Source organism: Melanerpes formicivorus, unplaced genomic scaffold, assembly GCF_026170545.1.
Source record: "Melanerpes formicivorus ecotype bairdi unplaced genomic scaffold, bMelFor1.0.p_v2 SCAF_123, whole genome shotgun sequence".
Lineage (NCBI taxonomy): Eukaryota > Metazoa > Chordata > Aves > Piciformes > Picidae > Melanerpes > Melanerpes formicivorus.
The window spans coordinates 38,816-58,878 of NW_027142475.1; the positions used below are offsets into that span (position 1 = coordinate 38,816).

Sequence of the window (20,063 nt, forward strand, 5' to 3'; positions counted from 1 at the left end):
AGAGGGGTCAGGGTTAGCTGGCCTACTAGGGGTCATAATCCCCTCCAAGAACATACAGGCATTTCAAACCTTCTAGGTTGATACAGAAGAACCCCAGAGAGCAGAAGAGGCTTGGACTTACCTGGAGGGGAACCCAAGGACATCCAAAAAGCCGAGCAGAGAGCCGACCTCAACGGAGCCGCCGAGGGGAGCTGTGCCCGGCCGAGCCCAGTATAAAGTAGCCGGGCTTGACGGAGCCGACATCCTTCTAGGGAAAGAAAATTGTCTCTCTTTACTGACCGGTCCTACACATACAATTACTAGCCACACGCCCGTTGACAACTTTCTCTTCGCCCGTCTCTGGCCACGCTCCTCGCGAAGACGTGGAACCGCAGATCGGGACGCCCGCTTGCTTCGTAGCTATTTTCTACGTCTCAGTCGTGCCCGCTCTCACTCGCATGCTCAAAGCATCAACAGGGTGTCAAACATAGGAGGAACCTCCCCTGCCTCCACACAAGCCATCCTACAATTCATTACGTCCCTAAGGGACACAGGGTTTAGGACCAACACAGTCAGTTTACAAGGTTCAGCAGCAACACTGTCAGTTCACAGGGTTCAGCAGCAATACAGACCGTTTACAGAGTTGAGCGGCGACACGGCCCGCTTACAGAGTTCGGCGGCGACACGGCCCGCTTACAGAGTTCGGCGGCGACACGGTTTGTTACCGCTGAGCGTGGGAAGGAGCTTAGCCAGCTTCTGTTCAGAAGGCTTTCCATTCTAATAAAAGACAGAAAACCAGACACGCCAAAGTCAGTGAATACTTAAAAACCCTACAACGCACGCAAAGGAAAAAGCGTTCCTTGCATATTAGACAGACACGCTGCAAGCTTACGTATTCCACAACCCCGTGGAGCTCATTTCGAAGCCCCTTTTCGGGCAGATGAATACCACACTTCCACACCTCTTAAACAAGAGGGCCGTGGAGTTGGAGGAGAGGGGTCAGGGTTAGCTGGCCTACTAGGGGTCATAATCCCCTCCAAGAACATACAGGCATTTCAAACCTTCTAGGTTGATACAGAAGAACCCCAGAGAGCAGAAGAGGCATGGACTTACCTGGAGGGGAACCCAAGGACATCCAAAAAGCCGAGCAGAGAGCCGACCTCAACGGAGCCGCCGAGGGGAGCTGAGCCCAGCCGAGCCCGGTCTAAAGTAGCCAGGCTTGACGGAGCCACCATCCTTCTAGGGATAGAAAATTGTCTCTCTTTACTGACCGGTCCTACACATACAATTACTAGCCACACACGCGTTGACAACTTTCGCTTCGTCCGTCTCTGGCCACGCTCCTCACGAAGACGTGGAACTGCAGATCGGGACTCCCGCTCGCTTCGTAGCTACTTTCTACGTCTCTGCCATGCCTGCTCTCACCCACACGCTCAAACATCAACAGGGTGTCAAACATAGGAGGAACCTCCCCTGCCTCCACACAAGCCATCCTACAATTCATTACATCCCTAAGGGACACAGAGTTCGGCAGCCTCGCAGTTTGTTAGCTTACAGCGTTCGGCAGCCCCGCAGTTTGTTAGCTTACAGCGTTCGGCAGCCCCGCAGTTTGTTACCGCTGTGCATGGGAAGGAGCTCAGACAGCTTCTGTTCGGAAGGCTTTCCATTCTAATAAAAGAAAGAAAAACAGACACGCCCAAATCAGTAAATATTTAATAACCCTACAACACACGCAAAGGAAAAAGCATTCCTTGTGTATGACACGGACGCGCTGTAAGCTTACGTATTCCAGAACCCCGTGTAGCTCATTTCAAAGCCTCTTTTCAGACACATGAATACCACACTTCTACACCTCGTTAAATAAGAGAGCTAGGGAGTTGGAGGAGAGGAGTCAGGGTGAGCTGGCCTCCTAGGGGTCTTAATCCCCTCCAAGACCATGCAGGCATTTCAAACATTCCAGGTTGATACAGAAGAACCCCAGAGAGCAGCAGAGGCATGGACTTACCTGGAGGGGAACCCAAGGACATCAAAAAAGCTGAGCAAAGAGCCAACCTCGGCAGAGCCTGGCACCACCAAGCCCCAACGAGCCCGGTCTAAAGTAGCCAGGCTTGACGGAGCCACCATCCTTCTAGGGAAAGAAAATTGTCTCTCTTTACTGACCGGTCCTACACATACAATTACTAGCCACACGCCCGTTGACAACTTTCGCTTCGTCCGTCTCTGGCCACGCTCCTCGCAAAGACGTGGAACCGCAGATTGGGACTCCCGCTTGCTTCGTAGCTATTTTCTACGTCTCAGTCATGCCCGCTCTCACTCGCACGCTCAAAGCATCAACAGGGTGTCAAACATAGGAGGAACCTCCCCTGCCTCCACACAAGCCATCCTACAATTCATTACGTCCCTAAGGGACACAGGGTTTAGGACCAACACTGTCAGTTTACAGAGTTCGGCGGCGACACTGTCAGTTTACAGAGTTCGGCGGCGACACTGTCAGTTTACAGAGTTCGGCGGCGACACTGTCAGTTTACAGAGTTCGGCGGCGACACTGTCGGTTTACAGAGTTCGGCGGCGACACTGTCGGTTTACAGAGTTCGGCGGCGACACTGTCGGTTTACAGAGTTCGGCGGCGACACTGTCGGTTTACAGAGTTCGGCGGCGACACTGTCGGTTTACAGAGTTCGGCGGCGACACTGTCGGTTTACAGAGTTCGGCGGCGACACTGTCGGTTTACAGAGTTCGGCGGCGACACTGTCGGTTTACAGAGTTCGGCGGCGACACTGTCGGTTTACAGAGTTCGGCGGCGACACTGTCGGTTTACAGAGTTCGGCGGCGACACTGTCGGTTTACAGAGTTCGGCGGCGACACTGTCGGTTTACAGAGTTCGGCGGCGACACGGTTTGTTACCGCTGAGCGTGGGAAGGAGCTTAGCCAGCTTCTGTTCAGAAGGCTTTCCATTCTAATAAAAGACAGAAAACCAGAACCGCAGATCGGGACTCCCGCTCGCTTCGTAGGTATTTCCTACGTCTCAGTCTTGCACACGCTCCCATTGACAACTTTCACTTCGTCCGTCTCTGGCCACGCTCCTCGCGAAGACATGGAACTGCAGATCGGGACTCCCGCTCGCTTCGTAGCTACTTTCTACGTCTCTGCCGTGCCTGCTCTCACCCGCACACTCAAACATCAACAGGGTGTCAAACATAGGAGGAACCTCCCCTGCCTCCACACAAGCCATCCTACAATTCATTACGTCCCTAAGGGACACAGAGTTCGGCAGCCGCACAGTTTGATAGCTTACAGAGTTCGGCAGCCGCACAGTTTGATAGCTTACAGAGTTCGGCAGCAACAGTTTGTTACCGCTGTGCATGGGAAGGAGCTCAGACAGCTTCTGTTCGGAAGGCTTTCCATTCTAATAAAAGAAAGAAAAACAGACACGCCCAAATCAGTAAATATTTAATAACCCTACAACACACGCAAAGGAAAAAGCATTCCTTGTGTATGACACGGATGCGCTGTAAGCTTACGTATTCCAGAACCCCGTGTAGCTCATTTCAAAGCCTCTTTTCAGACACATGAATACCACACTCCTACACCTCGTTAAACAAGAGAGCTAGGGAGTTGGAGGAGAGGAGTCAGGGTGAGCTGGCCTCCTAGGGGTCTTAATCCCCTCCAAGACCATGCAGGCATTTCAAACATTCCAGGTTGATACAGAAGAACCCCAGAGAGCAGCAGAGGCATGGACTTACCTGGAGGGGAACCCAAGGACATCAAAAAAGCTGAGCAAAGAGCCAACCTCGGCAGAGCCTGGCACCACCAAGAGGAGCTGAGCCCCACCGAGCCCAGTCTAAAGTAGCCAGGCTTGATGGAGCCACCATCCTTCTAGGGAAAGAAAAATGTCTCTCTTTACTGACTGGTCCTACACATACAATTATTAGCCACACACCCGTTGACAACTTTCGCTTCGTCCGTCTCTGGCCACGCTCCTCGCAAAGACGTGGAACCGCAGATCGGGACTCCTGCTTGCTTTGTAGGTATTTTCTACGTCTCGGTCTTGAACACACTCCCCGCACGCTCCACACGTCAGCAAGGTTTCTAACATTTTCAATTCGTGCAGGAACTTCCCCTGCTTCCTCAGAGACAATCTCACATCTTATAAGCTCCTAAGTGATCCCCCTCATTACTTACACATCACCACTTTTTCCCCTTTTACATTTCACATAATACAATGTAGTAGCACCTTTTTGCAAGGTACAGAACTCATAACAAATGTAATAACAATAACTGATCCTAAACATTCCGAGACCGGGCACGCTCCCATTGACAACTTTCGCTTCGTCCATCTCTGGCCATGTTCCTCGCAAAGACATGGAACTGCAGATCGGGACTCCCGCTCGCTTCGTAGCAATTTTCTACGTCTCAGTCTTGCACATGGTCTCCGCACACTCATAACATCAGTGTCAAACATTTAAAGTACTGTGAGGAACTTCCCCTGATTCCACACAAAACATCCTACAATTCATTAAGATCTTAAGGGATCCGTTTCACAGAGCGCACCATTGTTTCACAGAGCGCACCGTATGAGCCACCACGGGGAACCGACACACGCTGCCCCCTAAGACAAAAAATCAAAGTGAAAAAAAAATTCTAAGTAGAACAACACGGATTTTGCAGACATACCTATAAAAGGTGTATGAATTAAAAACCGGGGACCTTCCCTTGTGTGTAATCAGGAAGGCATTTGTCGTCCATTTATTTTTTTTTTTTTTGATTTGTTGTGGACTTACTTACTCTTTTGTTTTTATTTTGAACACAAAGCCCTCTGAACAGAGCCCAGCAAAGCTGCTTCCCCATGCACGAAGGCAAGAGAAGCCCCTAACTGGGCTGCTACAATACCTTTCAAAGGGTTCTGATGGCATCTGAGATGGCGCCAAGGAGCCAAGCCCAGCCCAGCCCAGCCCAGCCGAGGAGCCGAGCCATGCCGCCGAGCCCAGCCAAGGAGCCGAGCCTCTTTTCAGACAAATTAATACTGCGCTTCTACACCTAGTTGAACAGGAGATCTATGAAGTTGGAGGGGGTGGGTGACAGGGTTAGCTGGCCCCTTAGGGATTTTAATCCCCTCCAAGAACATGCAAGCATTTCAAACAAGCTGATACAGGAGAAACCCAGAGAGCAGCAGAGGCTGGCACTTACCTGGAAGGCAGCCCAAGGAAACCAGGAAAAATCTGAGCAAAGAGCTGACCTCAGCAGAGCCGGGGACCACCGTGGTGAGCTGAGCCCCCACCGAGCAAGGTCTGAAGTAGCCCAGCCTGACAGAGCCACCATCCTTTTAGGCAAAGGAAATTCTCTCGCTTTGCTGACTGGTCCTAGGCATACAATTACTGGCCACACACCCATTTACAGTTTTCATGTGTCTCTGGCCATGCTGTCACAGACATATGGAACCACAGATCGTGACTCCAACTCAGTTAGTAGATTTTTCTCTACATTTCCATTGCGCGCACACTCACCATTGCATTCCAGGCCACCAAATCAACATCACACCTCTTTTCATTTCAGAGAGCCCCACACCATTTCATTTCAGGCCATCACTTTGTCATTTCAGCATTTCATTTCAGAGAGCCCCACACCATTTCATTTCACATCAGCATTTTATCATCTCAGCATTTATTTTCAGAGAGCCCCACACCAATTCATTTCACATCCTCAATGCATGGTTTCATCATTTAATTTCACAGAGCCCCACACCATTTCATTTCACACCATCATTGCAGCATTTCATCATTTCATTTCACAGAGCCCCACACCATTTCATTTCACATCAGCATTGAAGCATTTCACCTCTTTTCATTTCAGAGAGCCCCACACTGTTTCATTTCAGGTCACCATTTCAGCATTTCTTTTCATTTCAGAGAGCCCCACACCATTTCATTTCACATCAGCATTGCAGCGGTTCAGCATTTCAGAGAGCCCCACACCATTTCATTTCAGGTCAGCATTGAAGCATTTCACCTCTTTTCATTTCAGAGAGCCCCACACTATTTCATTTCAGGTCAGCATTGCAGCGTTTCATTTCAGAGAGCCCCACACCGTTTCATTTCAGGTCAGCATTGAAGCATTTCACCTCTTTTCATTTCAGAGAGCCCCACACTATTTCATTTCAGGTCAGCATTGCAGTATTTCATTTCAGTGAGCCCCACACCGTTTCATTTCAGGTCAGCATTGCAGCATTTCACCTCTTTTCATTTCAGAGAGCCCCACACCATTTCATTTCACATCAGCATTGCAGCGGTTCAGCATTTCAGAGAGCCCCACACCATTTCTTTTCAGTTCAGCATTGCAGCATTTCACCTCTTTTCATTTCAGAGCGCCCCACACTGTTTCATTTCAGGTCACCATTTCAGCATTTCTTTTCATTTCAGAGAGCCCCACACCATTTCATTTCAGGTCAGCATTGCAGCGGTTCAGCATTTCAGAGAGCCCCACACCATTTCATTTCAGGTCAGCATTGCAGCATTTCAACTCAGAGAGCCCCACGCCATTTCATTTCAGGTCAGCATTGCAGCATTTCACTTCAGAGAGCCCCACACCATTTCATTTCAGGTCAGCATTGCAGCATTTCACCTCTTTTCATTTCAGAGAGCCTCACACTATTTCATTTCAGGTCAGCATTGCAGCGGTTCAGCATTTCAGAGAGCCCCACACCATTTCATTTCAGGTCAGCATTGCAGTATTTCATTTCAGAGCGCCCCACACCGTTTCATTTCAGGTCACCATTTCAGCATTTCTTTTCATTTCAGAGAGCCCCACACCGTTTCATTTCAGGTCAGCATTTCATCATTTCATTTCAGACAGCCCCACACCATTTCATTTCAGGTCATCGTTTCATCTCGTGGCATCCCACACCTGAGCCGCCGCAGGTAGTCTGTGTCTTAGTTTTTAAGTAGAAACCCTTTTCCCCTCCAAATGCACACCAAAACCAATTACAACAATGACCGGTCCTAAACACACAAATAGTGGCCACGCTCCCATTCACAACTTTCACTTTTAGGTTCTTTTAGCAACTTCCCCTGCTTTCCCACAGACAATCCTACAATACATTACGTTGTTACGGGATCCCCCGATCCCACACACTTTACCCTTATTGAGGCGCCGAAGGGAGCTGAGCCGCCTCACCCCAAGATTAAAAATCGAACTGAAAATCTCTACTCTTTATATCGATAAACAATAACGGTATTAATTGCTATTTGAAAAGGTTTTGAAGTCACCCTCACTGGACCTCCTCTATTAGATGCAAATGCTTCTAGAATGCAGAAGCAAATTCTAAAGTGGAGTGAAATAAATTTTGAGAACATACCTACAAAAGGTGTATCAACTAATTAAAAACAGGGGACCTTCCTTTGTGTGTATCAAGGGACAATTGTCTTTATTTCTTTTTTTTTCAGTTGTTGTGGAATTATTTGTTCTTTGTTTTTAATATGAATGGAAAGCCCTCTGAACAGAGCTTAGCAAAGCTCCTTCCCCCACGCACAAAGACAAGAGAAGCCCCTAACTGGGCTGTTAACATGCCTTTCAAGGTGTTCTGATGGCATCTGAGGTGGGTCTGGGGGTATCAACGGAGAATTTGGGGGCGCCGAGCCAAGCCGCGCCGCCCAAGGGAGCTGAGCCAAGCCGCCCTTTCAGGGGAAGGAAATCCTCTCGATTTGCTGAGAGAGCTAAGCCAACTCACCATAAGACTAAAAACCCAACTAAAAAATCTGCCCTGTTAACCTAGATATTCAAGAAGAGTATTAATTCGTAAGTCACAAGGCTATGAAATCACCCTTACTGTATCTCTTCTGTTACAGGCAAAGGCTTCTAGAAGGTAAAAACAAATTCTAGGGACAGCAAAACAGGGTTTGAAAGCATAAATATGAAATCTATATCACTTACCTAAAACCAGTTGTCCTCCTTTAGGGTTTTTTGTCTTGTAGTGCGATGGTTTAACACACAGACATCAACAAGAACTCGGCTGGGTCCAGTCAGAGAAGCGAATGAAGCTGTATTTTACAAGCAAACATGGAATGCAATGATTATGTACAGAATATACAGTACTTACAATATTATACAAGTATTTACAAAGGGGGACAAAACCACCAAAATCCTCCTTGGGCAGGAGGATTGCACCTTGCCTCCCCCCAACACCTCCCTCCCTTTTCCCTCTAGTTAAGTAGAAGAAAAGAGAAGAGAAGAAATGTTAGGGGAAATTTCAGTTAGCTCAACGTGGTGTTAAGAGGTTAGTTTTGCTCATCTCAAGTCTGCTGATAAGCAGTGTCTGTCCAAGGGCAACATTCATGCATTCCAGCAGAAAGAGACACAGTGAGAGTTTGAGTTTAGGATTGTAAAACTATATCCAACTCATCTACTAATGCAATTCGTTTAGAGTTGTTGCTGTCTTGTTTTCCTTTTTACACCAACTGTAACTCCTAGCCTAAGGGCACAGCCTCAACTGTCACAGTTTCATCTGGGGTTTTTTGTTTCTTTATCTTTAATACAAATGGACAAACCTCTGGAAAGAGCCCAGCTAAACTGCTTCCCATACACAATGGCAAGAGAAGCCCCTGACTGGTCTGTGTTGCCACCCCTCTTAAGGGCCAACAAAGGCCAGAGCTGCAACATCAACATCACCACCACCCCCCACAAAGGCCAGAGCTGGAACACTATCATCATCCCCTGCACAAAAGACAGAGCACCAACACCACCCCCCACAAAGGGCGGAGCTGCAATACCACCACCACAACCCCACCCCCCACACACAAAGGGCAGAGCTGCAATACCACCATCCCCCACCCCCCCTCTCACAGAGGCCGGAGCTGCATTACCACCACCATGACACACAACCCCCCCCCCAGACACACAGAGGCCGGAGCTGCAATACCACCACCCCCTACCCCTGCCCCCCACAAAGGCCAGAGCTGCAATACCACCACACCACCACCCCCTTTATTACAGTGCTGGACACAGGTGGGATCTCTCCTACAGCCTTGTGTGCCAAACCATTTCACCAACTCAATTTATTTCCATAATAGAGGAATTGGAACTGTTTTGAAGCCAGGAATCTGTTGCATATTTTCCTGTGGGTTTCTGCAAGTGTTTTTACTCTTATTAGCCAACTGAGTTATCCATTGCAGTTATTTCACTCCTTTGATGCGGACAGTTTAGAATTCCTATTTTATACAAAAGGTTAATCTTTTCCTGCGTCAGTTCTTTTTTTATACAAAAAGGTTATTTTTTTCCCATATCAAGCTCAGCCAACCTCTGTTCAGAGGTTTCTCCTTTCAAATAAAGAGTAACCAAACAACAACAACAACAAAATCAATACAGTTTAAAAAACCCTACAATACACACAAAGGAAAATCCACTCATTGCATATTATAGATACATGCTGTAAATTTATGTACTTCAGAACCCCATGTAGCTCATTTCAAAGCCTCCTTTTATACAGATTAATATCATTTTTCTACATGCAGTTGAATAGGGAAGCTGTTGTGTTGGATTGATAGGGTCAGCTGGCTTCTCAGGGGTTTTAGTCCCCTCGAAGAACATTCAGCCATTTTGAACAATCAGAGCTGCTACATAAGAACCCCAGAGAGCAACAGAGACAACAACTAACCTGGTGGGGAGCTAAGCAGCTGAAGGGAGCTAGCCCTAACCCCCCCCCCCCCCCCCCCCCAGCAAAGACTGGAGCTGCAAACCCCCCCACCGCTCAGCCAGCCTCTCTTCAGAGGACCTTCCGTTCAAATTAAAAAACTAAAAATAAAACTAGTGGGGTTTCCTTTGTGTGTATTGTGGGGTTTTATTTTATAAATAGAGATAATTTCAAAGCCTTTTTGCATACATATTACTACTGCTCTGCAATCTCTTGATAAACTGCGCAGCTTTTTCTCTGCTGGAATACCTCATACTAATACTTACATTTTTCCATGGGTTTTCATCCCCTCCGAGAACATACAGGCAATTCAAACACTCAGGGCTGCAAGCAGGTTTTTTGGGAAGCTGCCCCCACCCTTCACTCACCTCCTCCTCTGCTGCATTATCAACCATCCCCATGTGGCATTATGAAAAGAAAGACAGAGACAACTGAGGGGCTGCCCTCCTTTTTATCACCCCAACCCAGGGACACCCTTCTTGCTAGCATTTGCACCTTCACCACACGGCTGAGTTTTTGCTGAGTTTCTATTCTCTATGAGAGCTGTTGCACAGATCTACATCTCGACACGGCTCGCCCCGGAGCCCCCGCCGACACGGCTCGCCCCGGAGCCCCCGCCGACACGGCTCGCCCCGGAGCCCCCGCCGACACGGCTCGCCCCGGAGCCCCCGCCGACACGGCTCGCCCCGGAGCCCCCGCCGACACGGCTCGCCCCGGAGCCCCCGCCGACACGGCTCGCCCCGGAGCCCCCGCCGACACGGCTCGCCCCGGAGCCCCCGCCGACACGGCTCGCCCCGGAGCCCCCGCCGACACGGAATCCAAACGGTCCAGGCACCGGGAACCTGCCTCCAGCTCTAGGGACCCACAACCACCCACAAGCAGAGCCAAAGCAGAGTCTAAGAGCTGCTACAGAAAAACCCCAAAGCGCAGAAGCACACACTTACCTGAGACAAGGCAGAGAAACCACGAACCCCAGCAGCCGAAACGGTGCACTGGGTGCCCTTTTAAAGCCACCAGCGCCATGCGCGCGAACAGACCCGCGCTGCGGCGCAAGCGCTGAATCCATAGCAACCCTCGCGACGCTGGTGCATGCACGCGAACAGACCCGCGCTACGGGGCAGATGAGCTGGGAAGTGGGCGAGGCGGGGGACATGGGTTTGAGGGGCTCTGAGGGACTCTGAGGGGCGTCCAGGCGGGGTCAAGAGGGGTTGAGGGTGTCCAGAAGGGTCTTTATGATTTTGGAGGAGTTCGTCTGGGGGTGTCAGGGTTTTGGGGGGACTACTGGGGGCCTGAATGGGATCGTTGCAGGCTAAAAATCTGCAACCTGCACTAGAAAGGGAACTGCGGCTTCAGGTGGAAGCTTGTGCTGCTGAGCTACAGACCCCAGAGACCCCCCCCCAAACCCTGACACCCCCATACAAACCCCTCTCAAATAGTAGGGACCCTTCCTGACACCTTCAAACCCTTTTGAACCTGCCTAGACCCCCCTCCCCAGGGCCTCCCAGAGCCCCCCAAATTCATGCACGCCCCCCAGCCCCGTTCCAATCCCATGTATTTTAATCCGCTACCATCACATTCAGGCCTCCCCAGGCTCCCCCCAAAACCCTGACACCCCCAGACGAACCCCTATGGAATTCTAAGGACCTTTTTGCACACCCTCAAACCCATTTTAGCTTGCCTGGATCCCCCAGATCATCCTCCACAGCTCCCCAAATCATTGCCACCCCCCCAACCCATTACCCAGCTCATCCTTTTTACCCTGCAACGATCCCATACAGCCCCCTCCCCCCCCCCCAGCGACTCCCCCAAAACCCTAACACCCCCAGATGAACCCCTACGGACTATTAAGGACACTTCTGGACCCCCCAAATCCTTTTCCCCCTGCCTAGATCCAGCAATCCCCTTCCAGAGCCACCCAAATCTTCCCACCGCCCCCCCCCAGCCCAGTTCCCAGCCCATCCTCTTTACCCTGCCACCATCACATTCAGGCCTCCCCATGCCCCCCCCTAAACCCTGACATCCCCCGGCGACCCCCTCCGAAATCCTAGGGACCCTTCCTGACAACTTCAAACCGTTTTCAAGCTGCCTGGACCCCCCCACAGCCTCCCAGAGCCCTGCAAATCCATGCCCCCTCCTCCTGCCCACTTCCCAACTCCTCCTTTTTACCCTGCAACGATCCCATTCAACCCCCCAGAGATCCCCCCAAAACCCTGAAACCTCCATACGAACCCCTCGGAAATCAGAAGGACCCTTTCAGACATCCTCAAACCTCTTTGACCCTGCCTGGACTCGACAATCAGCCCTCAGAGCCCCCCACATCCGTGCCTCCCCCCCAGTAGCCCTGTACCCAGCCCAACCTTTTTACCCGAACACGATCGCATTCTGGCCTCCCAGGGCCACCCCCAAAACCCTGACTCCCCCGTACAAAGCGCTAGGGAATATTAAGGACCCTTCAAGACACCCTCAAAGCATTTTGACTCTGCCTGGACCCCCCCGAGCCCTCCAGATGCCCGAAAATCCATGCCCCCTCCACCCAGTTCCCAGCTTGTCCTTTCAGGCCATCTATGATCCACTTCCGGACCCCCCCCCCCCATTCCCCCAAAACCCTGACACCCTCAAGCGAACCCCTACGGAATACTAAGAACCCGTCTGCACTCTTTCAAATCCTTTTTAGCCTGCCTGGACCTCCCAGTCAGCCCCCAGAGCCCTCCAAATCCATGCCCCCCCCCCCCCCCCCCCCCCCCCAGTTCCCAGCTCGTCCCTTTTGGAACATTACAATTTGCTTCTACGACCCTCCATACCCCCCCAAACACTGACACCCCCATACAAATCCCTAAGGATTTGTAAGGATCCTTCCAGACACCCTCAAACCCTTTTGACCCTGCCTGGAACCCCCAGATCACCCCCCAGAGCCCCCCAAATCATTGCCCCCCTCCTGCCCTGTTCCCAGCTCGTCCTTTTTACCCTGCAATAGTCTCATTCAGGCCGCCCCAGAGACCCCCCCAAAACCCTGACACCCCCATACAAAGCCATCCAAAATCATAGGGACCCTTCTGCACAACTGAAAGCCATTTTTAGCCTGCCTGAACCCCCAGAGTGCCCCCCAGAGCCCCAAAAATCTATGCCCACCCACCCGGCCAGTGCCCAGCTGGTCCTTTCAGGCCAGCTATGATCCACTTCAGGACAACTCAGAGCCCCCCCCCCCCCCCCAAAACCCTGACACCCCCAGACAAAGCCCTCCCAAATGCTAGAGCCCCTTCCAGACATCCTCAAACCCTTTGGACTCACCCTGAACCCCCAAATCACCACCCAGAGCCCCCCAAAGCCATACCTTCCCCTCTTGCCCAGTTTCTAGTTCAGTCTTTTTTGCTTCGCTTCAGTCCAATTCAGGTTCCCCCAGACTCCCCCCAAAACTCTGACACCCCCAGATGAACCCCTATGGACTACTAAGGACATTTCCAGACCTCCTCAAACCCTTTTCACCCTGCCTAGATCCAACAGTCCCCTTCCAGAGCCCCCCAAATCTTCCGACCCCCCCACATAGCCCAGTTCCCAGCCCATCCTCTTTACCCTGCCACCATCACATTCAGGCCTCCCCGCTCCCCGCCCCCCCCCCCAAACCCTGACACCCCCATACGACCTCCTCCCAAATCGTAGGGACTCTTCCTGACACCTTCAAACCCTTTTCAATTTGCCTGGACCCCCTGCAGCCTCCCAGAGCCCCCCAAATCCATGCCACCTTCTGCCCGTTTCCCAGCTCCTCCTTTTTAACCTGCAACGATCCCATTCAGCCCCGCCAAGAGATTCCCCCAAAACCCTGACACCCCCAGACGAACCCCTACGGAGTTGGAGGGACCCTTCTGCATGCCCTGAAAATCTTTGGATCTGGCAGGGACCCTCAAATCCCCCCCCAGTGCCCCCCAAATCCATGCATCCCCCCCTCCTGCCCTGTTGCCTGCTCCTTCCTTTTGGCACACTGCCATTCCCTACACGACCCCCCATGTCCCCCCCCAAAACCCTGACACCCCCACACCAACCCCTACGGAATTGGAAGGACTCTTCTGCACTCCCTTAAACCCTTTGCACCCTGTCTGCATTCCCCCATCGCACCCCAGAGCCCCCCAAATCCATCACCCACCCCCCCAGCCCAGTTCCAAGACTATTCTTCTAGCCTCGCTTTGCTCCCATTCAGGTCCCCCCAGATCCCCCCCCAAAGCGCTGACACCCCCATAGGAACCCCTACGGAATTCTAAGGACCCTTCCGGACACCCTCAAACCATTTGCACCCTGTCTGGACCCCCCCAGAGTCCTCCAGATCCCTGAAAACCCAAGACCACCCCCCCGCCCCGTTCTCAGCTTGTCCTTTTTACCCTGCAATGATCCCATTCAGGCCCCCCCAGAGACTCCCCCAAAACCCTGACACCCCCAGACAAAGCCATCCGAAATGGCAGAGCCACTTCTGCACACCCTCAAACCCTTTTGACCCACAGTGGACCCCAAATCACACCGAGGAGGCCACCAAATCCATCACACACACCCCAGCCCAGTTCCAATCCCGACTCGTTTAATCTGCTACGATCCGATTCAGGCGCCCCCGGGATCCCCCCAAAACCCTGACACCCCTAGACGAACCCCTAAGGAACTCTAAGGACCTTTCTGCACACCCTCAAACCCATTTTAACCTGCCTGGACTCCCCAAATCATCCCCCAGAGTCCCCCAAATCATTGCCACCCCCCCCAACCCATTACACAGCTCGTCCTGTGTGCGGGGCGGGGGGGCACGGATGCGGGAGGCTCTAGGGGCTGATTGTGGAGTCCAGGCAGGGTCAAAAGGGTTTGAGGATGTCCGGAAGGGTCCTTAGAAATTCTTAGCGGTTCGCCTGGGGGTGTCAGGGTTTTTGGGGGGGGGGGGGGAATCTCTGGGGGGGCCCTGAAACGGATTGAAGCGAGGAGAAAAGAATAGGCTGGGAACAGGGCTGGGGGGGGGGGGCGGGTATGGCTTTGGAGGGCTCTGGGGTGCGATGTGGGGGTCCAGGTGCGGTCAAAAGGGTTTGAGGGTGTCCGGAAGCGGCTCTACCATTTCGGAGGGCTTCGTCTGGGGGTGTCAGGATTTTGGGGAGGCTCTGGGGGGACCTGAATGGGAGCAAAGCGAGGTTAGAATAGTCTTGGAACTGGGCTGGTGAGGTGGGTGATGGATTTGCGGGGCACTGAGGGGGGGGATTTTGAGGGTCCATGCCGGATCCAAAGATTTCTAGGGCGTCCAGAAGGGTCCTTCCAATTCCGTAAGGGTTCGTATGGGGGTGTCAGGGTTCTGGGGGGCTCCTGGGGGGCTGAGTATGATGGTAGCGGATAAAAACAGATGGGATTAGTACTCGTCTGGGGGGGGTGCATGAATCTGGGGGGGCTCTAGGAGGCTGTGGGGACATCCAGGCAGGATGAAAAGGGTTTAAAGGTGTCAGGAAGAGTCCCTACGATTTGGGAGGGGTTCGTCTGGGGGTGTCAGAGTTCTGGGTGGGTCCCTTGGGGGCCTGAATGGGATGGTTGCAGGCTAAAAAGGACGAGCTGGGAATGGGGAAGTAGGGGCATTTTTAGGGGTGCCTGGAGGGCTCTGCAGGGGTCCAGGCAGGGTGAAAATGATTTGAGGGTGTGCAGAAGGATTCTTTTGATTTGGGAGGAATTCTTCTGGGGGCGTCAGGATTTTGGGGGGTGCTCGGGGGGGGCTGAATCGTTGCCACGCCCTCAGCCCTGTTCTTTTTACGTCCTTTTTACCCTTCAACGATCCCATTCAGGCCCCCCAGAGATCCACCCAAAACCCTGACACACCCACACGAACCCCTACGGAATTCTAAGGACCTTTCTACACTCCACCAAACCCTATTCACCCTGCCTGGACCCCACCAGAGTCCCGCAGAGCCCCCCAAATCCATGCCCCCTGCCACCGCCCAGTTCCCAGCTCGTCCCTGTTGGCGCTCTACGATCCAATTTAGTCCTCCCCATCGCACCCCCAAAACCCTGACACCCCCAGACGAACCCCTACGGGATTGCAAGGACCTTTCTCCACTCCCTCAAACCCTTTTTAGACCGCCTGAAACCCCCAATCACCCCCCAGACTCCCCCAAATCCATGCTCACCCTCCGCCCGCCCAGTTCCCAGCTCATCCCTTTTGCAACACTGCGTTTCCCTTCACGACCCCCCCATTCCCAACCCCCCAGCACCCTGACACCTCCATACGAACCCCTACGGAATTCTAAGGACCCTTCCAGACACCCTCAAACCCTTTTCAGCCTGAGTGGACCCCCAAATCACACCCCAGAGGCCCCCAAATCCATCCCCCTCCTCCCCAGCCTATTTCCAATCCTGACTCTTTTAATACGCTCCGATCCCATTCAGGCCCCGCCAGGCTCCCCCCAAACTCTGACAGCCGCCCACGAACCCCTCCGAATCTCTAAGGACCCTTCTGGACGCCCTCAAACCCTTTTGACCCTGCCTGAACCCCCCCAGAGCCCCCCAGAGCCCTAGTTCCCATCTCAACCTTTCAGAACGGCTATGATCCACTTCAGGAACCCCCATCGCCCCCCCAAAACCCTGACACCCCCATATGAACCCCTACGGAATTGGAAGGACTCTTCTGCACTCCCTCAAACCCTTCTTAGCCTGTGGGGACCCCCCAACCCCCACCACATGCCCCCCAAATCCATGACCCTCCTCCTACCCAGTTTCCACCTTGTCCCTTTAGGCACACTACGATTCCCTTCATGACACCCCATAGCCCCCCCCAAACCCTCACACCCCCTTACGGACACCTATGAAATCGTGAGGCCCCTTCCGGATATCCTCAAATGCTTTTGACCCTGCCATGACCCCACAATACTCCCCCAGTGCCCCCCAAATCCTTGCGTCTCCCCCCCCCCCCGCCCTGTTCCCTGCTCCTTCCTTTTGGCACACTGCCATTCCCTACACGACCCCCCATGTCCCCCCCCAAAACCCTGACACCCCCACACCAACCCCTACGGAATTGGAAGGACCCTTCTGCACTCCCTTAAACCCTTTGCACCCTGCCTGCATTCCCCCATCGCACCCCAGAGCCCCCCAAATCCATCACCCACCCCCCCAGCCCTGTTCCAAGACTATTCTAGCCTCGCTTTGCTCCCATTCAGGTCCCCCCAGAACCCCCCCAAAACCCTGACACCCCCAGACAAACCCCTCCGGAATTTTAAGTACCATTCTGCATCCCCTCAAACCCTTTGGACGCTGCCTGGATCCCCCAGTCACCCCCCAAATCCACGCTGCGGCGCAGGTGCTGAATCCATAGCAACGCTCGCGATGCTGGCACTGAATTTATGGCAACGCTCGAGACAATCTCCCTCTCTCCCCCCGTCTCTCCCCCAAGAATTTTCAGGCATTTCAAGCCTTCAGCATAGTTAGGCTGCAGCACTGAGCACCGACGGGGCGGCACACGGCATTGGCACAACCGTAGTGCCGACCATTGCACACGCGGGAGCAGCACTGAGCACTTCCCCGTCATGGGCAGCACCTCAGCTTCGTCCTGCTCAGATGTGTTTTTCCATTTCAATGAAAAAACACACCACGCAAAGATGTAAAAGCCACTGTTTTCATTTGGTATAGACCCAGGCTCTGTTTGTATTTCAAGCCCCCCCTGTGACTTTATTTTATTCTAAAAGCCTTTATAAAAGAGAGGAGATACAGGGAGGCCATTTCCAAGTATTTTTTACATATCAGTTCATACAGTGCTTCAGTCTCTCACTGAAAACAAACATTTTTTTCCCTTCATATAGCCTCACAACACTACTTACATGTGTAAATATTTTGTGATCCCCTCCGAGATTTTCAGCATCTTGAGGGTGGGCTCCCCCCTGCCCACTCAGCTGCTCCTCTGCTGCATCATCCCCCTGCACCACGTGGCATAACCAGAGCACCCAGAATCCCCTCACTCCTTTTGATTCACTCAAAAAAGGCAGAAAATAAAGGAAACTGCACAGGCAGCAGCTCATTCCTTTCATAGTCACATGTGTACACACACCCCCTCCCCCAAAAGGGGAGCTCTGCTGGAGAAATAAAGAGGGGGGGAGGGTCCCCCACAAACAGCTGCAACTACCCCGCCCCAGCGTGGGGAATGTGCCAGAGTTCGGCACCAGGGGAAGTTTAGGCTCAGGGTGAGGAGCAAGTTCTTCCCAGAGTTATCTGCCATTGGGATGTGCTGCCCAGGGAGGTGGTGGCGTCACTGTCCCTGGAGGTATTCAAAAAAGGATTAGATGTGGCACTTGGAGCCATGGTTTAGTAGTTATGAGGTGTTAGGTATTAGGTAATAGGTTGGACTTGATGATCTCTGAGGTCTTTTCCAACCTGGTTGGTTCTATGATTCTGTGACCTTTAACCCAGCACAGGCTAAAATCCCCTGGCACTGCTGGGTTTTTTCTCCACTTCCATCAATTAACAAGAATGAAAGGCTTGACTCCACAAACAAAAGCTACACCTGTGGCAGAGGCTGCTCACACAGTGATCTTCACAGTGATAGCCCGGAGCATGAAGCATTTTGAAACAAAACCAAACATCACAGACCTGCTGTGTCTTGTCCAGCCAAACTCTTCGCAGAGCAAGAGAACGACAGAACCCTCCCCATAACCCTAAATCCTCAACCTTCTAACGCTAATCCTAACCCTTTCCCTTGCCAGTGTTGTTTTTTCTTGACCCAATTCTCCCTCACATAGCTCACGTCCATCTCCCGGCCCTTTACAAGCCTCCTGCTGTCCAGTGCATGCCCCCGACACAAGGTCAGAGAGCACCTCCTGCTACAGGAGCCACATGGGAGATGAGACATCTTGCCCCCCTCAAGGTCAGCAGGTTGGCCCAACAGGGAAGACAATGCGGAAGCAGGCACTGATGACGGAGAGCGCACAGTTCTCCCCTTTTCACTAGTTCTAACTGGCCTTCCCTTGGTACCGCTGCATGTCCAAGATCAGCTGAAGGTTCTGGCATTGCTCACACCTTCCAGAGCTGACATCACCCTCTCAGGAATTCCTTGCCTCCTTGAAGCATCACCAAGGCTACAGCCCTTGACATGGTTTTACGGACTGTAACCTGTGTATGTGCATTAGTCAAAGAGGGATGTTCAGAGACAACAGTCATACCTCCCCAAACTTCCAGAATGCCAAAGCACAGCTCACCACCACGCTCCAGTAGAAGTCAAACTCAGAGTCATGTTTTGATTTCCATGTGGTTTAATAAGTTAAAAGGTTCAGCCATTACACAGCAATGGAACTCTTGTTCAACATTTACAAAGGTGCAAGAACTTCATTCATGTAGTCCAAATTAAGTAATTTTATTCTCATCTCCGGAAGAGCTACACAGTTCTTTGTTTTTTCCTCCTTTCTCTAAACAATCTGGGATTAATCCACCCAGAGAGAAGGCATCAGAATACAAAAGAGCACACACACGAGGAGGGGACACAAATTCAAACTCAATGTATTTGGTCCAGTACCTGTGCAAGCAAGGTGTTAGGCAGCAGTCATGCCTGTAGAAGGAGCTGCAATATCGCAAGCACACAAAGACCTTTCCCAGAAGTTTGACCACCACCAGAATTGTTACTCTACCGTGACACTCATCGTGACCTAAGGGGAGGGAGGGAAGAACAATGCAGAAAGACCCCCAAATGCACAAACACCAGCCACCCAACCTTCAGGCACCTTGCAAGCTACCTAGGAATGACCCCTCCTGTAGGTTCAGCAAACAATGAACTGAGAGAAGCCATGGCAGGAAGGAAGTGGTACCACCAGACGAAGAAGCAGAACATTTGTATGCATACTCTGCCATGCGTTCATCTAGAAATGAGGCATACCTGGGGCCTTCTTGAATTGGTTTGATGAAGTTTTCATCATGCTCCCCTCCACTGTACCGTTTCCTGACTGTACTCAAGTAGTCCCCCCCCTGCTCCCCCCACTTCTGCCAGTCTCCTTAAAAAGCCACCCTCAACTACACCAGCAGCACAAGGGCATTCCCACGGCAGAAGCTGGACTTGCTTGCTCAAGTGTGCCCCTGCAGAGGTCCACGTAGGAAATATTTTGTGGAAACCACAGAAGCAGTTAAGGCTGCTCTCCCAACCAGCCCAGCAGGTGCCAACCTGTCACTTCACAGTGTAACCAGCATGGGCATTTGCCCACCGTGAGTGCACACAAGCACAAGCGTGATGCGTCTCGGCGCCATCTCCACCCATCAGGCTGCAGTCTGGTGTCCACAACGCTAACGCCTACGACGCTCCCTAAACACTGAGGTTTTGCTGTCCCCTCCACCTCTTCCTGTGGCTGTTTTCTCTCACCTCAAGAGGATACCCTTTGCAGCCCAATGCTAAATGCTTTTTTGACAGATGGGCTCTTTAAAAAGCCTT

General features: G+C 52.1%; 1 protein-coding gene across 1 annotated transcript in view; it reads right to left on the reverse strand.

Moving 5' to 3' along the window:
* Positions 1-3,322: 3,322 nt before the first annotated feature.
* The window catches only part of C2CD2L (C2CD2 like), a 38,874-nt gene continuing 22,133 nt past the window's right edge, over positions 3,323-20,063 (reverse strand). The window contains exons 15-16 of the mRNA XM_068167773.1: positions 7,906-8,012; positions 3,323-3,385 (exon numbers count right to left, since the gene is read on the reverse strand). Of these exons, the coding sequence (XP_068023874.1) occupies positions 7,906-8,012 (107 nt within the window). The 3' untranslated portion in view covers positions 3,323-3,385. The remainder of the gene's footprint in view (positions 3,386-7,905; positions 8,013-20,063) is intronic.